This window comes from Vigna unguiculata, chromosome 9 (genome assembly GCF_037176805.1).
Source record: "Vigna unguiculata cultivar grain cowpea cultivar isolate G323 ecotype 2 chromosome 9, ASM3717680v1, whole genome shotgun sequence".
Lineage (NCBI taxonomy): Eukaryota > Viridiplantae > Streptophyta > Magnoliopsida > Fabales > Fabaceae > Vigna > Vigna unguiculata.
The window spans coordinates 36,424,168-36,444,918 of NC_140800.1; the positions used below are offsets into that span (position 1 = coordinate 36,424,168).

At 32.0% G+C, this 20,751-nt stretch overlaps 3 protein-coding genes and 1 pseudogene across 3 annotated transcripts; 3 read left to right on the forward strand and 1 right to left on the reverse strand.

Moving 5' to 3' along the window:
• Positions 1-2,850: 2,850 nt before the first annotated feature.
• Positions 2,851-7,006, forward strand: LOC114163271 (UDP-galactose transporter 1). Its single transcript, XM_028047486.2, has 5 exons — positions 2,851-3,181; positions 4,335-4,584; positions 4,693-4,900; positions 6,098-6,329; positions 6,630-7,006. Exons 1-5 carry the CDS (start codon positions 3,071-3,073, stop codon positions 6,864-6,866), a joined length of 1,038 nt encoding a protein of 345 aa, XP_027903287.1. The 5' UTR covers positions 2,851-3,070; the 3' UTR covers positions 6,867-7,006.
• A 557-nt stretch (positions 7,007-7,563) lies between these two features.
• LOC114162775 (Adenine nucleotide alpha hydrolases-like superfamily protein) lies at positions 7,564-9,023 on the reverse strand. The gene is made up of 3 exons (XM_028046749.2): positions 8,484-9,023; positions 8,051-8,172; positions 7,564-7,916 (listed from the first exon to the last, which is right to left on the reverse strand). Exons 1-3 carry the CDS (start codon positions 8,727-8,729, stop codon positions 7,757-7,759), a joined length of 528 nt encoding a protein of 175 aa, XP_027902550.1. The 5' UTR covers positions 8,730-9,023; the 3' UTR covers positions 7,564-7,756.
• A 3,082-nt stretch (positions 9,024-12,105) lies between these two features.
• On the forward strand, positions 12,106-13,352 carry LOC146883956 (uncharacterized; annotated as a pseudogene).
• A 192-nt stretch (positions 13,353-13,544) lies between these two features.
• Positions 13,545-17,185, forward strand: LOC114163674 (uncharacterized). Its single transcript, XM_085666793.1, has 4 exons — positions 13,545-13,654; positions 13,732-13,870; positions 16,167-16,285; positions 16,372-17,185. Exons 1-4 carry the CDS (start codon positions 13,545-13,547, stop codon positions 17,183-17,185), a joined length of 1,182 nt encoding a protein of 393 aa, XP_085522919.1.
• Positions 17,186-20,751: the final 3,566 nt, after the last annotated feature.

Below are 20,751 nucleotides of genomic sequence, written 5' to 3' on the forward strand. Positions count from 1 at the left end.
TACAAACAACAACTAAAAATAGTTATGTTAAGATATTATTTTCTTTTAAAAAACTATTTTAAGGTAAACTTTTTTTAAAGGGTGATAACTTTTTTTATATATATCATCCAATTTAATGACAAAGTCAACCAAATAAATTTAACTAAATTAGAAAAAAGTTAGATTATGTTTGATAGTAAAATAAAAACACAAAGTACAAATTCTTATCATTATACAAAAAAAGTTCATGAATTGTTTCAGTAAGGAATGTATTCATGAGTTAATAAGGATAGTATAATATTTTTTCATTAAAATTTTATTTTAATTAAAAAAATAATTTTTTATAGCATAATTTTATTTTATTTTTTGCGCGAGAATGTTGATTAAAGTTAATTATTTAAAAACTTGCTTTTATAGGAATATTATTTCTGTGCGAGATAATAAATCAAATATGGACACGTATTTTTCAATTTAAGACTTCTGAAAAAAAATAATTTTTTTTATCAAAACACGTTTACTTTAGAATAAAGATGTTTAACATTAAACTCTACTTTTTAGAAATTTAATTAAAAAGTAAAACGTACAAAATCAGTCAATGATGATGCTTAAAGTAATACAGAGAAAGATAAATCATCTTAAGGCAACCACAGTCGTCATTTCCGTTCATTTTAGTTTTAGATTGATTAAAATATATGATATATCCTCATAAGAAAATATCAAAATATAGCATATTCCCTAATTAAGATTTTTTGTTAATAATTTAATAACATTACCATTTTTAAAAATAGCAGCATTAGTATTATTACATTAAATACAATTTAAAGATAAGGTAATTTGACATTATATTATAAAAGAAGTCTCGTTCTTTATGATTACTTATTCGACCATGATCTTGGCTAAGATTTTGATTTGAATATAACGACAATGTAATTAACTTTATGCCCTAACTATAGATAGAATTAAACTATTTTGATCGATACCAATTTTTTAAAAATAGTGTTTTACGATATAAATTTGAATTTTATTTCAATATAATTAAATAACACTTATTTTTTTTTAAATAAATTATTCAAACATAAATCACGTTTGTACCAGTTCAATTTTAATTAAAATGACGGTCTCTAATTCAAACACACACACTGGAATTAAAATTAAGAATGTCAATTAATTATTCCTTGTTTTAATTCGAATACTGTCTAACTCAATCATGATTCAATATTAATTAATTAATTAAATCACTTAACTTAACATTAATTAGATTAATATTTAAATGATCTTATAACTGGTATTTGGTTAAGAATCATTAATAATATAGTTTTACTTTAATAAAAGTTTATAATTAGGTGTGACTTTAATTGAATTCTAAGCTCAACAACTATTGATGTAATTTTATTTTATTTAAAAGATAAAAATATCTATAAATATTATCAAGATATAGTTGATAATTTATTTAAATACGTATCAAAATTTATCATCTTATTTGTGATTTGACATATTCAAAACAAATAAAAGAAAATTAAATTGAAAGAGTAGAGAATACTGTATGAGAAAAGGAAAATTTGGAAAAACTAAAAATAAAAAACTATACCTTTTAAAGATTTTTTAAGCCTTCATCTTTTAAACCTTCACACTTTATATTTTATCTGAGAAACAAAGAGACAGTAAGAATATTTTTGTTTGACTTTATAAAGTGTAAAATACTTGTTTTGTATTTAAAAAATTATTGACAAAAAGAATATTTTTTCCTTAAAAAATATGTTATGTAAATTTATATTATTTTAATTAATGAAGTTAATTATATCATACTTCAACATAAATGCAATGAAATTAATAATTATTAATTTTTTCTTAAATTGTATTTTATTTTAATTAATGTAATTAATTATTTTAAATTTTAATATAAATACAGTGAAAATAATAATTAATTATACATTAAGCACCAATTAGCATTTATCATGTTTAAAACATCAAATTGAATTGCGCTTGCATAGAATACACAAATGCATTACAATACTGGGAAACAATTAATTAAGGAAACCTTTACTATGTTTTGTTAAGCATGGCAAAATTTACCAGATTAATATTTAAAATACCAATTTTGCTATTAATGCATTGCGGTACAAGGAAACAGTGATTTACGAATATTTCAAAATAGTTTTTTTTAAACATTCGTAAAGAAATAATTAAATATGTTTTTAGTCTGATAATTACTATTAATTTTTTTTTAATTTTTGTTTAATTTAGTTCATCAATTTTAAAAATATATGAATTTAATATTTTTTATCAAATTATATTAAATTTATTTTATATTTCAAACTCTTTTCATAATAAATAAATATTTTCGTTTTAATAATAAATAAATTCGTTTAATATTAAAATATAAATATATTAATTAATATAAATAATTTAAATATTATCATAAAATATATTAAAAATTTAACAAAATTTAATTAAAATAATTAAATTGAATTAAATTTCAAAAATTTAATTTTAAGTATAATATGAAAGCCTTAAAAGAAACATTAAGATAATAATTTATTACAAAAGCGATATTTAATATTTTTATCCTAAAGAAGATAAGCAAGTAAAACAAAACAATATGTTTTGTTCAGCTAAATTCATCGGCCATTCATTAAGTTTAACTAAAATCCGAATAAAAGGTATTGTAGGAAAAAGAAACCAAGACTTCACGGTATTGGGAGGGAAAGAAAAACAAGGTGAGAATTAATGAGTTTTGAAAAAGTGGGGAATGTTGATTTCTGACCAAATTGACCCTGAACCTCAGAGCTGGAATACCGTGGGACCCACATGCCCCACCAACCAAAGCAGAAAGAAACATAAAATTTCCATGGCGTGACAGGGAGAGAGCGAAATCGAACCGAAACGTTTCGAAAAATTTCTCTGGCATAATAAAAGGGAGAGAGAGATAGAGAGAGAGGGAACGCAAATTGCAGAGAGCAGAAGAGGTGCCTCTTACTCGTTATTCACCGTTACGAGTTCGACCCTCCTCTCGCTCTTCATTCTCTTCGTGTTCTCTTCGTTCCTATTATCGTAGACACAACGCGCAATAGCTGCGCCTCTGGAACCGTAGATGGAAGATAGTTTCGTTTTCCAGTGGAGCGATATCAGATCTCTCTTGTCCATCATTCAGTGGTGGGCTTTCAATGTCACCGTAATCATCGTCAACAAGTGGATCTTCCAGGTTCCCGCACTTTTCTTCCTCTCATTTCAATTTCCAAACACTCGCCGATTCGCTTCTTCTTTTCTAATTCATGAGATTTCTTTTCTGTCATGTCGTCGATTTTGTTAGATTCCGCCGCTAGGATGTTCCACACGGATGCCTCGTGTATCGTGATGCTGTCAGAATGAAATTGCCATGGATTACTGTTTTTCTTAGTGTTTCTGTAGATTGCTATTTTCGGCGATGCGTTTTAATTTGTAGAGTTTCATATCTTAGTCGAAATCCATGTTGCGTGTCTGGATCGAGTTTTTGTGTGTCTTTGAAGCGCCTTTTAAAATTAACCAAGATAGTGATTCTTCTCTCACAATTAAAAAAAAAAGTACACGTGATCCTAGCCTGTCCACCGAGTACGATTGTAATTCAGAAATTTTGTTTCGTTACTGATCTAGTTAATTGCCCGGTACTTCTACGTGCAAGTTGTAGGTTTCTCTTAATTTATCGAGTTATTTGTCTGGGCTTTGTTTGATTTTATTTTCTCTGGCCGTGCTATGGATTTAATTTAGAGCTAGATGTTTTGTTTATGGTGCAATAGACCCGAGACTATAGTTTGTTAATCATTGCAAAATTCGTCTGTTTTTGAATCTTGGAATATTTCGTGTGAGTTTTAACAACTGAACTAAAATGTGAAAAATACTGTTACTGTAATGTTACTTTCCTAATGTGGAACATAGCTTAGTATGATTTTAAAATAAAACAAAAAATTATTCTAACTGGTGGCATGTGTGGTTTAGTTTGTGAACAGCAGTAATTGTGTCTTTAAAGTCTGTTTTCTGTTTTTTTTCCTTGGAGATTGGGCTTTCTATTGGTGTGTATATTCTACAAGATGCAATTCTGTTTTTTGCTTGTCAGTAAAGGTCTTGCGGTTTTCTTACGTTTCATCCCTGGTTCTCAAAACTCCATTTGGAAAGGAATTATTGTAAAATAATCATTTCATGATGAAATGGATCTGTAGATAAAGTTTTGTGATCGCCGACTGTTTATATCTTTTATGCTTGTGTTCCATCTATAATCAATAATAAATTTATCTATATTGACCACTTATTTTCTACGATCCATGTGTATTTAGGATTCAGGGTATGGATTATAAACAGTTTACCTTTTTTTTTTGTTGCAGAAATTGGATTTCAAGTTTCCCCTATCAGTTTCATGCGTCCACTTTATCTGTTCAGCCATTGGGGGATATGTGGTAATAAAGGTGTTGAAACTTAAGCCACTGATAACTGTTGACCCTGAAGATCGCTGGCGAAGAATCTTTCCAATGTCGTTTGTGTTCTGTATTAACATCGTGTTGGGGAATGTGAGCCTACGATACATTCCAGTTTCTTTTATGCAGACAATAAAGTCATTCACACCTGCCACCACAGGTGGGTTTAATAATCGGTGTTAACATTTCTGCCACATATTTGCTACTTGCTTTATATTAAGATTCGAGGATGTTTACGATTACATCTAATCTTGGTAAACTGGTGCAGTTGTTTTGCAATGGCTAGTGTGGAGGAAGTATTTTGACTGGCGTATTTGGGCTTCTCTTGTACCCATTGTTGGAGGGATTCTTCTGACATCTGTAACAGAGCTTAGTTTTAATATGTTTGGATTTTGTGCTGCATTATTTGGCTGTCTGGCTACTTCTACAAAGACTATTCTTGCAGAATCTCTTCTGCATGGATACAAATTTGACAGGTACCATCTTTACGCTTGACTTCCCTTGTTGTTCATAACTCTGTATTTTGGTTTTCTTTCTTCCCCTTCTCTATTTTTTGCCTTTTCTGGATTTTCCAGTATATAGACTTTACACTTGACCGTTATTTCCATGTCCGTAATATTATTTATTATGGAAAATGGGTTTTACCTCATACATTGCGTTTTTTATTAACCTTTTTCTCACATGTAGAGCTAGGAAGTATTCTATATTGGTGCTCCGAACATCTCTGGGTACCGTTTAGTGTTTAGTTTGATTGCAACAAGTCAATCACTAAGAACCAGATGCAACTAAACCAAAGCAAAAAATTGCTGGGTTTCACCTTTAAGTTAATGTAGAAGGCCCCTTATACGGTGACTTTATTTATTAATAATGATCAATATTTGTGCTATATGATTAGCATCTGTCAAGGTGCCAAGTTTACAACAATGTTTCATGAGTTCCTTTGTATTTTTGTTTGCTTCAAAGGGGAGGCGTTACCTCATTCCAAGGTCAGGGGCGTGCCTCAAGCCTTTGTAAAAGTTTTATGTTAGGAGTCCTACATTGAGTAGGATGAGCTATGAACTTCAGTCTTGAGGTTTTCCATCTAATGGACTTGTCTTTTGAGTTGAGTGACTCTTATGCTTATGTCTTAACAATTTATTCTCTTGTTGAGAGTTGGGTTAGGAAAGGGTTATTTATCGGCTGAATTAAGGAGCAAATAGAAACAGATAATTGAGTGAAACTGTCAAAGAAAAAAAAGATATAATTGGGTCAATATTGGTTGAGTGATGTTGTGGATGTCCTCCCTCCAAAAGGAGTAACAATGCCACGAGTTCTACATTAGTAAAATGAACTGCTTAATATTGTTAAGAAAGGATTATTTATAGACTGAATTAAGTTAAAAATAGAAACTGATAGATGAGTGAAACTGACAGAAAAAGAAGAGCTACCATCGGTTCGATATTCGATTTGGGTAGAGTTGATGTCTTCGCAACAACGTAGAGCTCCGCATCGAGTAAAATGAAATACTTAACATTGTTCCGTAGAAATTGCACCGAAGACGTTTTTTTGGGGCAATGACTTAACATTGTCTTGGCTGTTTTATTCTACTCGGGTCATGTCTTGGTTTCTCTGAATAGCTTTACCATGACTTTTCTGCAGCACACGGACTAACTTTTGTTTGCATGTATCTTTAGCATAAACACAGTTTATTACATGGCACCTTTTGCAACCATGATCTTGGCGCTTCCTGCCCTGTTACTTGAAGGCAATGGAATCCTCGAATGGTTTGGTACCCATCCATATCCTTGGTCGGCTCTCATCATTATTTTTAGCTCCGGGGTGTTGGCTTTCTGTCTTAACTTCTCCATTTTTTACGTGATTCACTCCACCACTGCTGTAACATTTAATGTTGCCGGAAATCTTAAGGTGAGATTTGTTATGTATATCATCATTCCTGCACGAGATGCGTTTCTCTCCTTTTGGACTTTGTTTCATTCTAGCTTAACATTTACTCCCTAGTTTGGATTTATTAAATTAATTTTCATTCTTTGACTTTGCTTGTAAGTCATTAATGTGCTCGTGTTAAAGGATAACTAATGTCGGTGGATCTGAAGTACATGTTAAATCTCACTTCGTCTATAACTCTGTTTCATTTTATTGGAGCATTTTAGTCTTACGAATTATTTGACATTTTTGAAATTAATGAGAATCGTGTTTTTTGTGCAGGTTGCAGTGGCTGTCCTTGTTTCTTGGCTGATATTTAGGAACCCAATTTCATATTTAAATTGTGTTGGATGTGCCGTGACTCTTGTGGGCTGTACATTCTACGGTTATGTGAGGCACATGCTCTCCCAACAGCCAGCAGTCCCTGGAACTCCTCGGACCCCCAGGACTCCCAGGACCCCCCGTAGTAAGATGGAGTTGCTTCCTCTTGTAAATGATAAATTAGAAGATAAGGTCTAGTTTGTTTAGCTACGCATGAAACTCGTGTTTCAGCCTTTTTAGAAGGCAGTAATAGCAATAGGTACAAATGACTTCTCGTTATTTATTGTTAGATTACCCAAAATTCTTAAATACAACTTTCTTTCGTTTTTCTTCTACTATCCTACCTCTCTTCCATCTTTCTCAATTCTCTGTTTTTCCCTTCTCCACACCACCTAGGGCTCAGTTTGTTTTGTCTCCAATACCCTTTTCTATATTTTTCCCGTTTGATGCTATATGCACTGTAAAATCACGGCCCATTAGTAGTGAACTTATTGTTATTTTTGAAAGTGAATACGTATTCATTCATATAATAGCAATGTTTACGATCTACGTTTATTGACAAAAAAGAAATGCCTGTTTCTTTTAGTGAATCGCGAAGACCGGATAAACTGCATGTGATTTACAATACAGATAACGTAAACGATAAATTGAAATGTGCTACTTTTTATAATACTACTATTTCATTATATAAATTTAAATTTATGAAAATAATTAAAATTTAATGTAAACATTTTATTTTTTAAAATCGAATAATAGTACTTAAATAATTTATAATAGGTATGGTACACTTCTCAATGAATGGTACTGCAAAAATTAGTGGGTCTCTGACGATGACTTTTTTTTACCAGCTCTAAACACTGAAGAACACAGTAACAAAACATACTGTTCACAAGCATGGACAATTAGATTATTTTTATTAAAAGTCAGAATTCTTGGTCACTCGACATTTTAGTACACGATATAGTTAGAAGTAGTTACAGGGTGCACGATATAGATTATAGATGACGATGCAGATACAAAGGTTGCTTTAGCCACTTACCCCTGTTATCCCTTCTAGGATCTGAACTAGCGGTATCTAAATTTTCAATCTAAGCCAAAAGCCAGAAGTTCTTCTGCCACCTAGTGCTAATGAAGTATCCATTTGTTCCCTGGCTTCTCTTCCTCACCCCAATTGTCAAGCACTCTGCTTTATTGATGCAATGCTTCACAAACTCCTCCGTATAACTGCTTCCGCTGCTTCCACAGATACTGCAGAAATAATTCTTAACTCAAAAACTGCATACACCGAATCGCTTAAAAACTCGAACTGAGTAGCAAGAAATTTAAAATTTGGCCTCAAAGGTTCTTTATTGCAGTTGTGTGGATGATAGAATAGAACTCACCAACTTAAAAGAGAAGATGATTTCTTTTGGCCCAGTACCAGGACAGAGACCTCCAACTTCTTTACTTGGCTCATTACTGTGGCCAGTTTTGGTCCTTGGATAACGAGCGCTTCCACTTCAACCTATGTCAGACCATAACCTCATCAGTAACTCTTTATTCAATAAGGGTGGGAACAACATAGGAAGAACTGTCAAAAGAAAAGCTGAAACATCTGAAAACTTCTCATGATTTCTCTCTGAAAAGTGAAAAGGGGGCAATACAAGAAGCCCATCCAAAGAAAAGAAAAGTCGGAAAAGAAACAACGGCAAAAGAGGGGATGTGAAAAAAAAAAAAAAGATAAAAGAAGGAACTTCCTACTCCATTATTGAACAGCACTGAAAAATCAAAGACCAACTGGAATCAAGATCTACCAAACAAACACAACCATCTTACCCCTGGCTTGCAATCTTTGCAAAGGGAGCCGAGATAATTGACGAGATAGGTGGAAGAAGAAGATTCAGGACCTTTGTGAGGAGGTACAACATGAAGCAGAGTCAAAGAATCACCCTTGTTAGTTACATGAGTAAGTGCCCACATCATTGCATGTTTGGAATGTGAAGTTCCATCAACCAACACCATCACCCTCTTCTTCCCCATCACCCCACTCTCCTCATTTCCCTGAATGTTAAACCCTTCCATTCGATTCACGCTTTCCCCACACTCTTTCTCAGAAACGAAGCCGAAGAACCGAGCATTGATCTCTAGAACACACGCGACACTTGATTTATGTAACCGCAAGTGTAGCACCGTACTATCATTTCCAGAAAAAGAGGGTGTAGGTGCTAGAGTGTTGCAGGGGTTTTGTTTGACAGATTACTATAGTTGGGAAAACACACTTGCACTTGCTACTTCCTAGAGAGAGAGAGAGAGAGAGAGAGAGTTGCAGCAGAGTAGGTAGAGAGGGTGATGTGTAGAGGGTAAAATGTGATGCCAATGGCGAAGGTTTGGGCTTTTATTTTTCCGTAGATTAAAGTGTCACGGGAATCTGAGGTCTGTATTATGCATGATGCAAAACAGGATCTTTTGGGAAATCTTTTTTATCTATTCCAGAATCTTTTGTACCATTGTAGTAATACTTGTTTTGTCTAGATTTAAACTAATAACAATAACGATAAAAACCAATTTTCCCATAACATATGATGTCTTACCTCATTCCGCATGATGTTTAGTGGTCCATCACTAGTCAGATCAGTAATCTATGTTTGTATCATATCAGGTTGCATTCTAATAATCTCAAATCATGAATATGATTAGAAATGGTTTCAAAAAGCCATGAACTTAACTTTTAATTATGTTGATGGGATTAAGAATTAGCCACAAGAGGAACAAATATTGTTTGAATGAACCATACACAGTGAATCTCTGCTGAAATTTAACACTATTACTGTTTGGGGGTGAACTTAAATGCAACCCACTTTCACCAAAACAGTGTACCCAACTGGGTTTGCCTGGGGAATCGTTTGTGCCTATTTAGATTAATTTCTTTATTTCTATCAGAGTAGATCAATTAAACATTTTTTTTTAAATACGATTACAGAAACAGTATTTCTATAACTGTCATTAGCTTCGTTGCTTTAACTCTATCTACTAGTAGCTTTTCAAATTGAACATAGGGTGAAAGCATGAGTTGGATCACTTCACCTTCCATAATAAAATCAATTGATGATGGTCTCAGTGATCAGATTCAGAGCAAAAGGGCACAGGAAGAAACTAATAATAAAAACAAATAAATTTTGGCATGAAGAAACATATAAAAATACCGACATATAACTACTAATCAATCTAGGATTTCAAATGTGGTTGTGTTGTGTTTCTTGAAATCGCGCTTTTGGCATCATTGAGGGGTTTCAATTAGCACCCGTAGTAATTAAACTGGATTAAACCTAAATGAGAAGATAATGGCAGTTTATATTTTTTTGAATAAAATAAGAGTTGCTTTACTTCTCATTCACTCGTCAGTGTTCAGAGAGCAGTAAAGAAACCTGACCTGACACAGACTATAATAATAACAAATTTGAAAAGAATAAAATAATAATAAAAGGGTTTTGTCTATTTTATTAATTCATTAATATGATGATTATTTATTTATGCACAAGGTGTCAGAAATAAATAGATGCATCGTGAATTGGGTTTGATTTGTTTGGTAATGGAAGGTGAGATTGGAGGAAGTACAAAAATCGGTAATATCAAATTATTGCTCCAGTAACTTTCGCTGAACCAACTCTGCACTATACATCAAAACTACCATTTTACCCTTTTCATCATTTCTCACTTACCCTATCCTAACTCAAACCTAATTAATTAATGAAAGGGTGGGGTGATAATTTGGTGTCAGATTCATTCATTCACCTATTGAATCACGATAGTTACTATTGCATCTGCATCATTCATATCATTAATATTAATATTTATTTATGTATTCCATAAAAAAATTCCATTGAATTAGTGTAATTTTGTATTAAATATAAATTTAAGATGGAACATTAAACATGACTGAAATTCTATATAGTGTTTTTTTTAATATGGGTAATATTTTATTTATTTAATTATGTTTTTGGTCTCTATTTTAGATTCGAAATCTCAAATTGATACCTGTATTTTTGGAAATCTCAAAATGGTCCCCTTTTAACTTTAAAAGTCTCACTTTTGCCCTTTCCGTCAAGTCTGGGCAAATGACGTTAGGTGAACAGTGACATAGCAAGGTTTACCATTTGTTGAACAGTGACTTGGCAAGAAAACGTTGACGTGGAATGGGCAGCTGTAATTAAATTACGTTTAGGGTAAGAAAAAATGTTAAATTAAATTAGGGTTTAGGGTTTTTATAATTTAAGGTGGGATAATTATTTTTCAAAAAAATTAGAATTGCGAAATTAGGTTTAGGGTTTTTAAAAAAGAAAGCTGGGGTGAAATTGGGGAAACTGTGGTGGAAGCTGTGGAGTGCGATAGTGAGTCCTTCTCCATCGTCATTACACTTGCAATCTGTGGATATTGAGTTCATCGCATTCATCTCAAACGCTGGAGCAATCTCAGGTTAGTGACTTTCCCTATTTTGGTTCGATGCTTTTGTTGGGTGCATTTGTTCGGTGCCTTTTGTTTGTCGGTTGAAAAGTTTGCTTTTTGGAAAGGAAATGGTAGTGCTGTCGCTGAAATGCAGTGTATTATTGAATAATGTGCTTATTTGAGCATGGGTCTGTGTCATAGCATGTGGTCCTTTATTTTTTCGTTGTGGTCCCCCTTTTTTGAAAGTGATATCGTGTATTTCTGTACTTTGTATTTTTTAATTTTTTTAATGTTTGTCTGTATATGAATATTATATAGGTGTAGTTGGTGAGTATTATAAATGGACGAGGAAAAGTTTGATGTAATGTTCCATCACGGAGGGAAATTTGTGAATGAGGGGAAACTTATATATGCTTATGGGGAAAGTAGAACGCTTTCTTGTGACCCGGATCGTTGGAGTTATTTTGAGGTCTTAAGTATCTTGAAAGAGATGGGATATGTTGGGGGGAATGATTTGTGGTATTGTGTGGGAGGTGGTTCGGTTTTGGAGGATAGGTTAGAGCTCTTAAGTGATGATCGTGGGGCCATGCACATGGTAACCATTGCTAGGATACTTGGTGAGGTTCATCTTTTTGTTGTTCATAGGATGTGTGACGAACCACAAATAATAGAAATGTTGGAGTATAATGTTGGAACAACAGATGGTGGTCAGGTGGGCGAAGTTGGTGAGTTGGGTGGTGAAAAAGAGGATGTTGTGGATAAGGTGGGAGATGCAGGTCAATCGGAACCTGTTGGAGAGGCTGAGTGTGAGTTAGATAAGGTGGGAGTGGGTGGTCCTGCACATGTTGAAGCTGAACCTGAAGGTGTTCATACTGTACCGTTGAAGATGAACTTGTTGGATGTGAACCTCAAAGAGGTGAAGGTGTTGAAGGTGAAGCTGTTCAACCTCAACCTTCAGAAGCTGAAGGTGAAGAACCTCAAGGTTTAGAACCTGAACCTTTACAAGCTGAACCTCATGGGGAACATACTGTTGGTACAAGTGTTAGAGTTGCTCATGTGGACAGTTGGAGTGATTCTGGCCGTCATGGAAGTACTTAAGAGAGTGTTCATGGTATTCATGATGAAGGATTAGTAGATGTCTCCGTTGATGCAGATGTGGAACACGGACATCATAAATGGCAGGGTACTGTACCTGTTGAGGTGGGAAGCATTGGAGAGGAATTGGGTGGTCCATCTACCAATAACATGGGTTCTGATTCAACAAGTGAGGAGAGTCATATCCCCCCTGTAATGGCAGATAGAGGGTTATCAGATAATGAGTGGCATTCAGAGGAATTGGACAGTGATGCACCTATTGGTGAAGGTGATCTTGATGACACAGATGATAGTGAGGAAGGTTATGGTAAATTTGATACATTTTCGATGCCCAAATCCATGAGTGAATATAAGTGGGAGGTTGGTACATGTTTCGCTGAGAAGTCAGAATTTGTGGAAGCCATTAGGACCTATGCTTTGGAAAATGGAAGAAGTCTGAAAATTTTTAAAAGTGATAAAAGAAGAGTTAGAGTTAAATGTTTGGGTGCAGATGGAAAATGTTCGTGGTATGCATACTGTGGATACATGAGTTCAATGAAGATGTGGCAATTAAGGATAATAATTGACCATCACACCTGCAGCAGAGAGTTCAATATTCGTTTAATTAATGCTAAATGGCTAAGTAAGAGGTTGGAGAAGACTGTTAGATCCAATCCAAAAACCAATGGTGTGGAAATTAGAGAAAAGGTTAGCAGGAAATATAACATAGGTATTTCTAGGTGTATGGCCTATAGGGCAAAAGAAATGGCTGAAGACAGTGTTGAGGGGTCATTTGCAAAACAATACAAGAGGCTTTATGATTATGCACATGAACTTCTCAGAACTAATCCTGGATCAACAGTGAAATTAAAAGTGCATGAGAATGAAGGTCAACCTATGTTCCAAAGGTTTTACGCATGTTTCCGAGCTTGCAAAGACAATTTTATGTCTTGCAGACCCATAATTGGACTAGATGGATGCTTTTTGAAAGGGAAGTATGGAGGAGAGTTATTAACTGCTGTTGGAAGAGAAGAGAACGATCAAATGTTACCTATTGCTTTTGCAGTTGTGGAGGTGGAAAATAAGGATTCATGGACCTGGTTTCTGGAGCTCCTTATTGAGGACATAGGTGGGACACAATTGTGTACAGGATGTACTTGAATTTCAGACCAACAAAAGGTACATTGATATCTTCATTAAGCTTTTAGATCCAATTTTATAACTTAATTGCCTACTAACATTTATTTTATGTCATTCAAACATCAGGGACTGTTACCAGCTATTCAGGATCTACTGCCTGGAGTAGATCAAAGATTCTGTGTTAGGCACCTATATGCCAATTTTAGGAAAAAATTCCCAGGTAAAAATTTGAAGAGATTGATGTGGAAGGCAGCTGCTTGCACACATCCAGAAGGTTGGGAGCAAGATATGAGGGACATCAAAGAGCTAAACGAAGATGCCTTCAAATATTTGTTGGCCATTCCACCTAGGTATGTTTTCAAAACTGTTATTGTGTGTAGTTGTCATTACTAACTGGGATAATATTAATCTAATTATTGTGCTGCAGGTTTTGGTCACGATCTAGATTCACAACAACTGCACAATCTGATACGTTGGTTAATAATATGTCTGAAGCCTTTAACAATGTCTTAGTGGAATGTAGGGGCAAGCCAATAATCACCATGTTGGAGGAAATAAGGCTGTACATAGAGATGACAAATAAACCCGTCCCCGTGGGTATTGCCCGAACCCGTCCCCGTTTTGACGGGGAATCCCCGCATTGACTGGGTATGGGTATGGGTATGGGGAATCCCCGACTTTTTCAGTTGGGTATGGGGATGGGTATGGGGATGTACATATACCCGCCATAATATCCGTCCCCGCCATATCTCCATTCTCGTTTAAATTATTAAAATATTCACAATTAATCAAGTAACCCCTATATATATATATATATATATATTTTTTTCTATTTTTTATTTCTTTTAATTATTTCATTTGTCATGAAACTCATTCTCATCTCCAATATATTTTTTATCTTATCATAACCTTTATGTAATTATGTTAAAATGATGTATGTTAATTAAAAAAAAATTATGCCTCACATTTGAATATTTATATTATTTTTTAATATTTTTATTTATTATAAATTTTTCTTTCACATGAGAATGTTTATACTCTCAATTTAAGATAATATAAAAAAAATTCTTTACTTATTATTATTATTAATTTTTGTTTAATTTGAAGAACTCTTTTGTTTCATTAAAATAATTTTCATTATTTTTCAACCATTAATTATATGTTAATATTTGAAAAGTTTTCTTAATTCTCTAAGATATTTTTCGTCTTATCATACCTTAGTTATACATTTGATTTCCTTTGTGTGATTTTTTTCGATAGTCTCTCAAATTATTTCTAAAACACACATTTGTTAGTTTTTTAATATTTTTATTTATTTTTTTTATTTTCATCATGTAGAATAATATTTCAATATATTCTATCTAATTATTTTTTATTTTATAACTCATTATTAATCATAATGTAATTTTTTCACTTTAAATTCTGTTTGAAGTGGTTAAAATTATATATATATATATATATATATATATATATATATATATATATAATGATATTTAGGAATAGTATATGATAATTCACTACAAGAAAAACATGAAATGGTGACTGATTTAGTCAGTAACCCATATCAGTCACTATTTTTCGTCATTGGTGGTAATAGTTGATTTATTGTCTGAATCAATGACTAAATTAGTGACCGATTCAATGATGGAATCTGTACTTGATTTAGTGACCAATTTAATTACTAATTTATATGTAATTTAATGACAAATTTTTTGGTCACTAATGATATTTCTATTTAATTTTAACCACTTCAAACATAATTTAATAATTAGTTCTGTAAGGTATTTTTCATTTTATCATACCTTAATTATACATTTGATTTCCTTTGTGCGATTTCTTTCGATAGTCTCTCAAATTATTTCTAAAACACACATTTGTTAGTCTTTTAATATTTTTATTTATTGTTTATTTTCATCATGTAGAATAATATTTCGATATATTCTATCTAATTATTTGTTATTTTATAACTCACTATTAATCATACTGTAATTTTTTCCACTTTAATTGTATAAATAACTTTTATTTACTACAATATAAAAATTTAATGTAATTGCTATGAATATTTTTTTGTCACTATCCAACATATATTGAAGTTCAAAAGATACAAAATCTATGTCAAAATTTTATTATTATGTTTATTATTTGTTCTTTGTGTCATTTTGATCAAGTGATGTATTATAACTTTTATTAGTGTATAAAAAAGAGATTCATTATAATTTAAAAAATTGAAGTAAACAAACATTTAAAATATATTTTAATTTGAATATTTGTTTTCCTTTTATTATTATGTTTATTATTTATTCTTTGTGTCATTTTGATCAAGTGATATATTATAACTTTTATTAGTGTATAAAAAAGATATTCATTAGAATTTAAAAAATTGAAGTAAACAAACATTTAAAATATATTTTAATTTAAATATTTGTTTTCCTTTTATATTTTTTTGAAATATTTTTTAATTTTATCAACTAAGTTCATCAATGTTGTAGTTTGCAAATTTAACAAATGTTTTGGTTCACATGAAATTTTATTTGGTATTCTAATATAAAATGTAAACAATTATAATTTATTTTAAGGTATTTGGCATCGAAGAAAATCCTCCTAATATTAATATTTCATAATATTATGTTTTCTTTACCGTAATTTTTTTTCTTTTATAAAAATTAATATTGAAGTAGTTAGAACACGGGTACGGGTATGGGTACGAGATTATACCCGTTACCCGGTGGGGATGGGGATGGGAAAAAAGTTTGATACCCGTTGGGTTTGGGTATGGGGATGGGGATGAATTTTTTATGCGGGGATGGGTATGGGATAGCGAAACCCGTCCCCGCCCCGCCCCGTTGCCATCCCTAGCTGTACATGATGCATAGGTGGGCCAAGAACAGAAAGAAGGTTGCATCTTATGAGGGGAACATATGTCCCAAAATCCTGACAAGGTATAACTTGGAAGCAAATTTGACAAGGCATTGGATTCCTAGGTAAACATCTTCCTGTGGTTCTGATTTTGTTGTATGTACCCGGTTTTGTATAACCACTTATATTATCATATGCCAAAACCTTGCAGTTGGTCAACAGACAAAATTTTTGAGGTGAGGCATGCATCACATGTTGGTGATAAGTTTGTGGTCAATATCGATGAAGCATCATGCACATGCAGGAAGTGGAGCATCACTAGGATACCCTGTTGTCATGCCCTATCAGCCATGAGGTTTCTAAACATAGATGGAAAAGATTTCATCTCCACATGGTACAAGAAGTCCACCTACGAAGAGACATACGCATCCATCATATACCCAATCAATGGCCAAAGGGTGTGGGAGGTGACACCATATCCAGATATTTTACCTCCTCCAAAAAGATCATTACCAGGCAGACCAAAAAAGAAGAGGAGATTGCAGGAATGGGAGCTATGCAAAGATGACACACAAATGACCAAAGCAGGCTTACGCAAGAGGTGTCGCATATGTAGGAAAATTGGCCATAATAGAAGACACTGCCCTCAAGCACCTGCAACTGAAGCACCTACTCAACCATCCCAGCCACAATCACAGCAACAAACCCCTGCAACTGAAGCTCCTACTCAGCCATCCCAGCCACCATCACAGCAACCAACCCCTGCAACTGAAGCTCCTACTCAGCCATCCCAGCCACCATCACAGCAACAAACCCCTGCAACTGAAGCTCCAGCTCAGTCATCCCAACCACCATCACAACAACCAACCCCTGCATTATCACAGCCAAGTTCACAACCTCCACAACCTTCTACTGCAGCACCAAGGAGTTCAGCTCAACATTCTCACCAAGGATCACGTGGGCGTGGAAGACCAATGATGAGACCAAAACTGAATGCAAGGAGGGGACGCATATGGAAACCCTGACTACATGTGCTTTCCATATTATAATGTTTTGTAGCTTTGGTCTGTAATTACCTTTTTGAAAAACAATTTAGGTACTACTGGATGAATATATTTTGTCAATCTATGTAATTGGTATTTGAGGGACCACTTTTTTATCCGTTTCAGTTATGTTGTAGTGGTCCACTTTATTCACAGATGTTAAACATTTGCTGCTGAAATCAAAATCTGACTACACCTTATTTATATATCAAAAGCTGTATTCATGTCCAATTATCATATTCAGTACTGGCGCATTAAAGGTTTCCTGCCAATTTTAGTTAAACAGATACTGATATCATTCATTAGCTTTTTAAACCTTACATAAACAAAATCATCTACTACATTAAAGGTTTGCTTGAACAAGATACAACAAAATCTACCCCTGCCTGAAAAACATACAACAAAATCTACCCCTTTGACAGGTCACACACTAATTCTAATTCACTAACAAAAACACACTAAAGATGTTCAATACAACGCAAAGACAGACCACTCCAATCAACAGTTTAACCCTTTTTTCTAATGAATTAATACATATTTTGATATCAGCAACTACTTCTTCAGACATCACGCAACTTCTTCTCATTTCTTGGGTATTCAAACTGCCACCAACAACATGTTCTTCAATCTTCACATTGCCACCAAGCTTTTCTTCATTCTTCACATGCTTCCAAAGGTTTTCTTCAATCACTACAATGCTTGCAAAACCCCCTTCTCCCATCCTATACTGATCAAACCAGCTAAAGTAATTGCACCCACCTAGGGATGGCAACGGGGCGGGGCGGGGACGGGTTTCGCTATCCCATACCCATCCCCATAAAAAAATTCATCCCCATCCCCATATCCAAACCCAACGGGTATCAAACTTTTGTCTCATTCCCATCTCCACCGGGTAACGGGTATAATTTAATACCCATACCCATACCCGTTGTCTTACTACTTCAATGTTAATTTTAATTAATTTGTTATAAAATAATAAAAAATTATGGTAAAAGAAACATAATATTATCAAATATTTAGGACGATTGTTGTTTCTTCAATATCAATTACTTTGAAATAAATTATAATTTTTTACATTTTAGATTAGAATAGCAAATAAAATTTCATTAGAACAAAAATATTTATTAAATTTGCAAACATAGTTCATAAAATTTAAAAATATTTTTTAAAAATATAAAAGAAAAACAAATATTCAAATTAAAATATATTTTAAATGTCTGTTTACTTCAATTTCTTAAATTCTAATCAATATTTTTTTATACACTAATAAAAGTAAGGTTAAATTATTCCTTTGGTCTCATTTTGGTAGCAAAATATCAATTTGGTTCCTCAATTTTTTTTATCTTAATTTGGTCCTTATTTTGGGAAATTTGATGTAATCAAGTCCTTTCCGGTAGTGGTGTAGTAACGGTGTTAGATGGGATGTCATGTGTCAGTTTCTAGATTTTTTGAATATTTTATTATTTTTTAAAATTTTTAAATTTTTTTTAATTTTTTTAAAAACAATTAAAAATTTGTCACGTGTCAAGCTGACATCGTGCCACGTGGTCGTGATAGTGCCACGTGTCACAATTATGCCAGATGTCATTTTCTCATTCTCAATTTGGTCCCTATATTTTAATTTTTGTCTCAATTTAGTCTTAATTTTTGTAAAAATTGTGCAATTTCGCCGCTCTCCAAATTGAAACAAAAATTAACTTTTATATAAATGTTATACAAATATTTTTATTAAATTTGATTTTTTTTATTCAAATTGACATTTTTATTACATATTTTCAACAAAACTAAGTTTATTTAAATTTGTTTCACATTCAATTTTACTTAAAATTATTTTTAAATTTTAAATTTATTTGTTTTTTGTTACATAAACTAGTTAATTTTTCTTAAATTTATATAATTATTCTTTTTACACCAACTAAAACATTTGTATAGAAATTATTGAATTTTACACATTTTAAAATATGCAATTATTTAAAATATAAATCAAATAAAAAACAATAGTAAAGTATGATGTAATAAAATATCAATATAATTTATGATTTTTTTTGTTATTATCATTATTTTCTATTAACAACTTTAAAATAATTTTAAATAATGTTTAATGTAAAATATAAATTAAAATAAACTTAATCTTGTTAAAAATATTAACTTGAAATATCAATTTTGATAGAAATATTTGTGCACATTTATATATAAATTTAATTTGGTTTAAATTTGGAGAGGGACAAAATTACACCATTTTTACAAAAATTGGGAATAAACTGAGACAAAAATTAAAATACTGGGACCAAATTGAGAATAGGAAAATGACACTTGGCATAATTGTGACATGTGACACTATCACTTCCATGTGGCACGATATCAGTTTGACACGTGGCAAATTTTTATTTTTTTAAAAAAAAATTCAAAAAAATAAAAAATAAAAAATAAATTCAAACAAAATTCAAAAAAAATTCAAAAAATTCAGAAACTGACACATGACATCCCATTTAACACCGTTACTACACCACTAACGGAAAGAACTTGATTGCATCAAATTTCCTAAAATAGGGACCAAATTGAGACAAAAAAAATAGAGGGACCAAATTGATATTTTACTACGAAAATAGGGACCAAAGAATAAATTTAACCTAAAAGTTATAATACATCACTTGATCAAAATGCCGCAAAAGATCTTTTGAACTCCAATATATGTTGGATGGTGATAAAAAAATATTTATGCGAATTACATTAAATTTTTATATTGTAGTAAATATTTATACAATTATAGTGAAAATATTAAAGTATGATTGATAATGAGTTAGAACATAAAAAATAATTAGATAAATATATCAAAAGAGTATTCTACATGATTAAAATAAACAATAAAAGTATTAAAAAACAACAACATGACATCCCATTTAACACCGTTACTACACCATTAACGGAAAGAACTTGATTGCATCAAATTTCCCAAAATAAGGACCAAATTGAGATAAAAAAAATAGAGGGACCAAATTGATATTTTACTACGAAAATAGGGACCAAAGAATAAATTTAACCTAAAAGTTATAATACATCACTTGATCAAAATGCCGCAAAAGATCTTTTGAACTCCAATATATGTTGGATGGTGATAAAAAAATATTTATGCGAATTACATTAAATTTTTATATTGTAGTAAATATTTATACAATTATAGTGAAAATATTACAGTATGATTGATAATGAGTTAGAACATAAAAAATAATTAGATAAATATATCAAAAGAGTATTCTACATGATTAAAATAAACAACAATAAAAGTATTAAAAAACAACAAATGTGTATCTTAGAAATAATTTGAGAGTCTATTGAAAGAAATCGCACAAAGAAAAATAAATGTATAATTAAGGATATGATAAGATGAAAAATACCTTAGAGATCTACTTTTTTTTTCAAATATCAACATATATACTCAATGGTCAATAAATAACAAAAATTGTTTTAGAGAAGCAAAAAAAATTGTTTAAATGAAACAAAAATTATTAATAATAAGTAAAGATTTTTTTTTTATATTACCTTGTAAA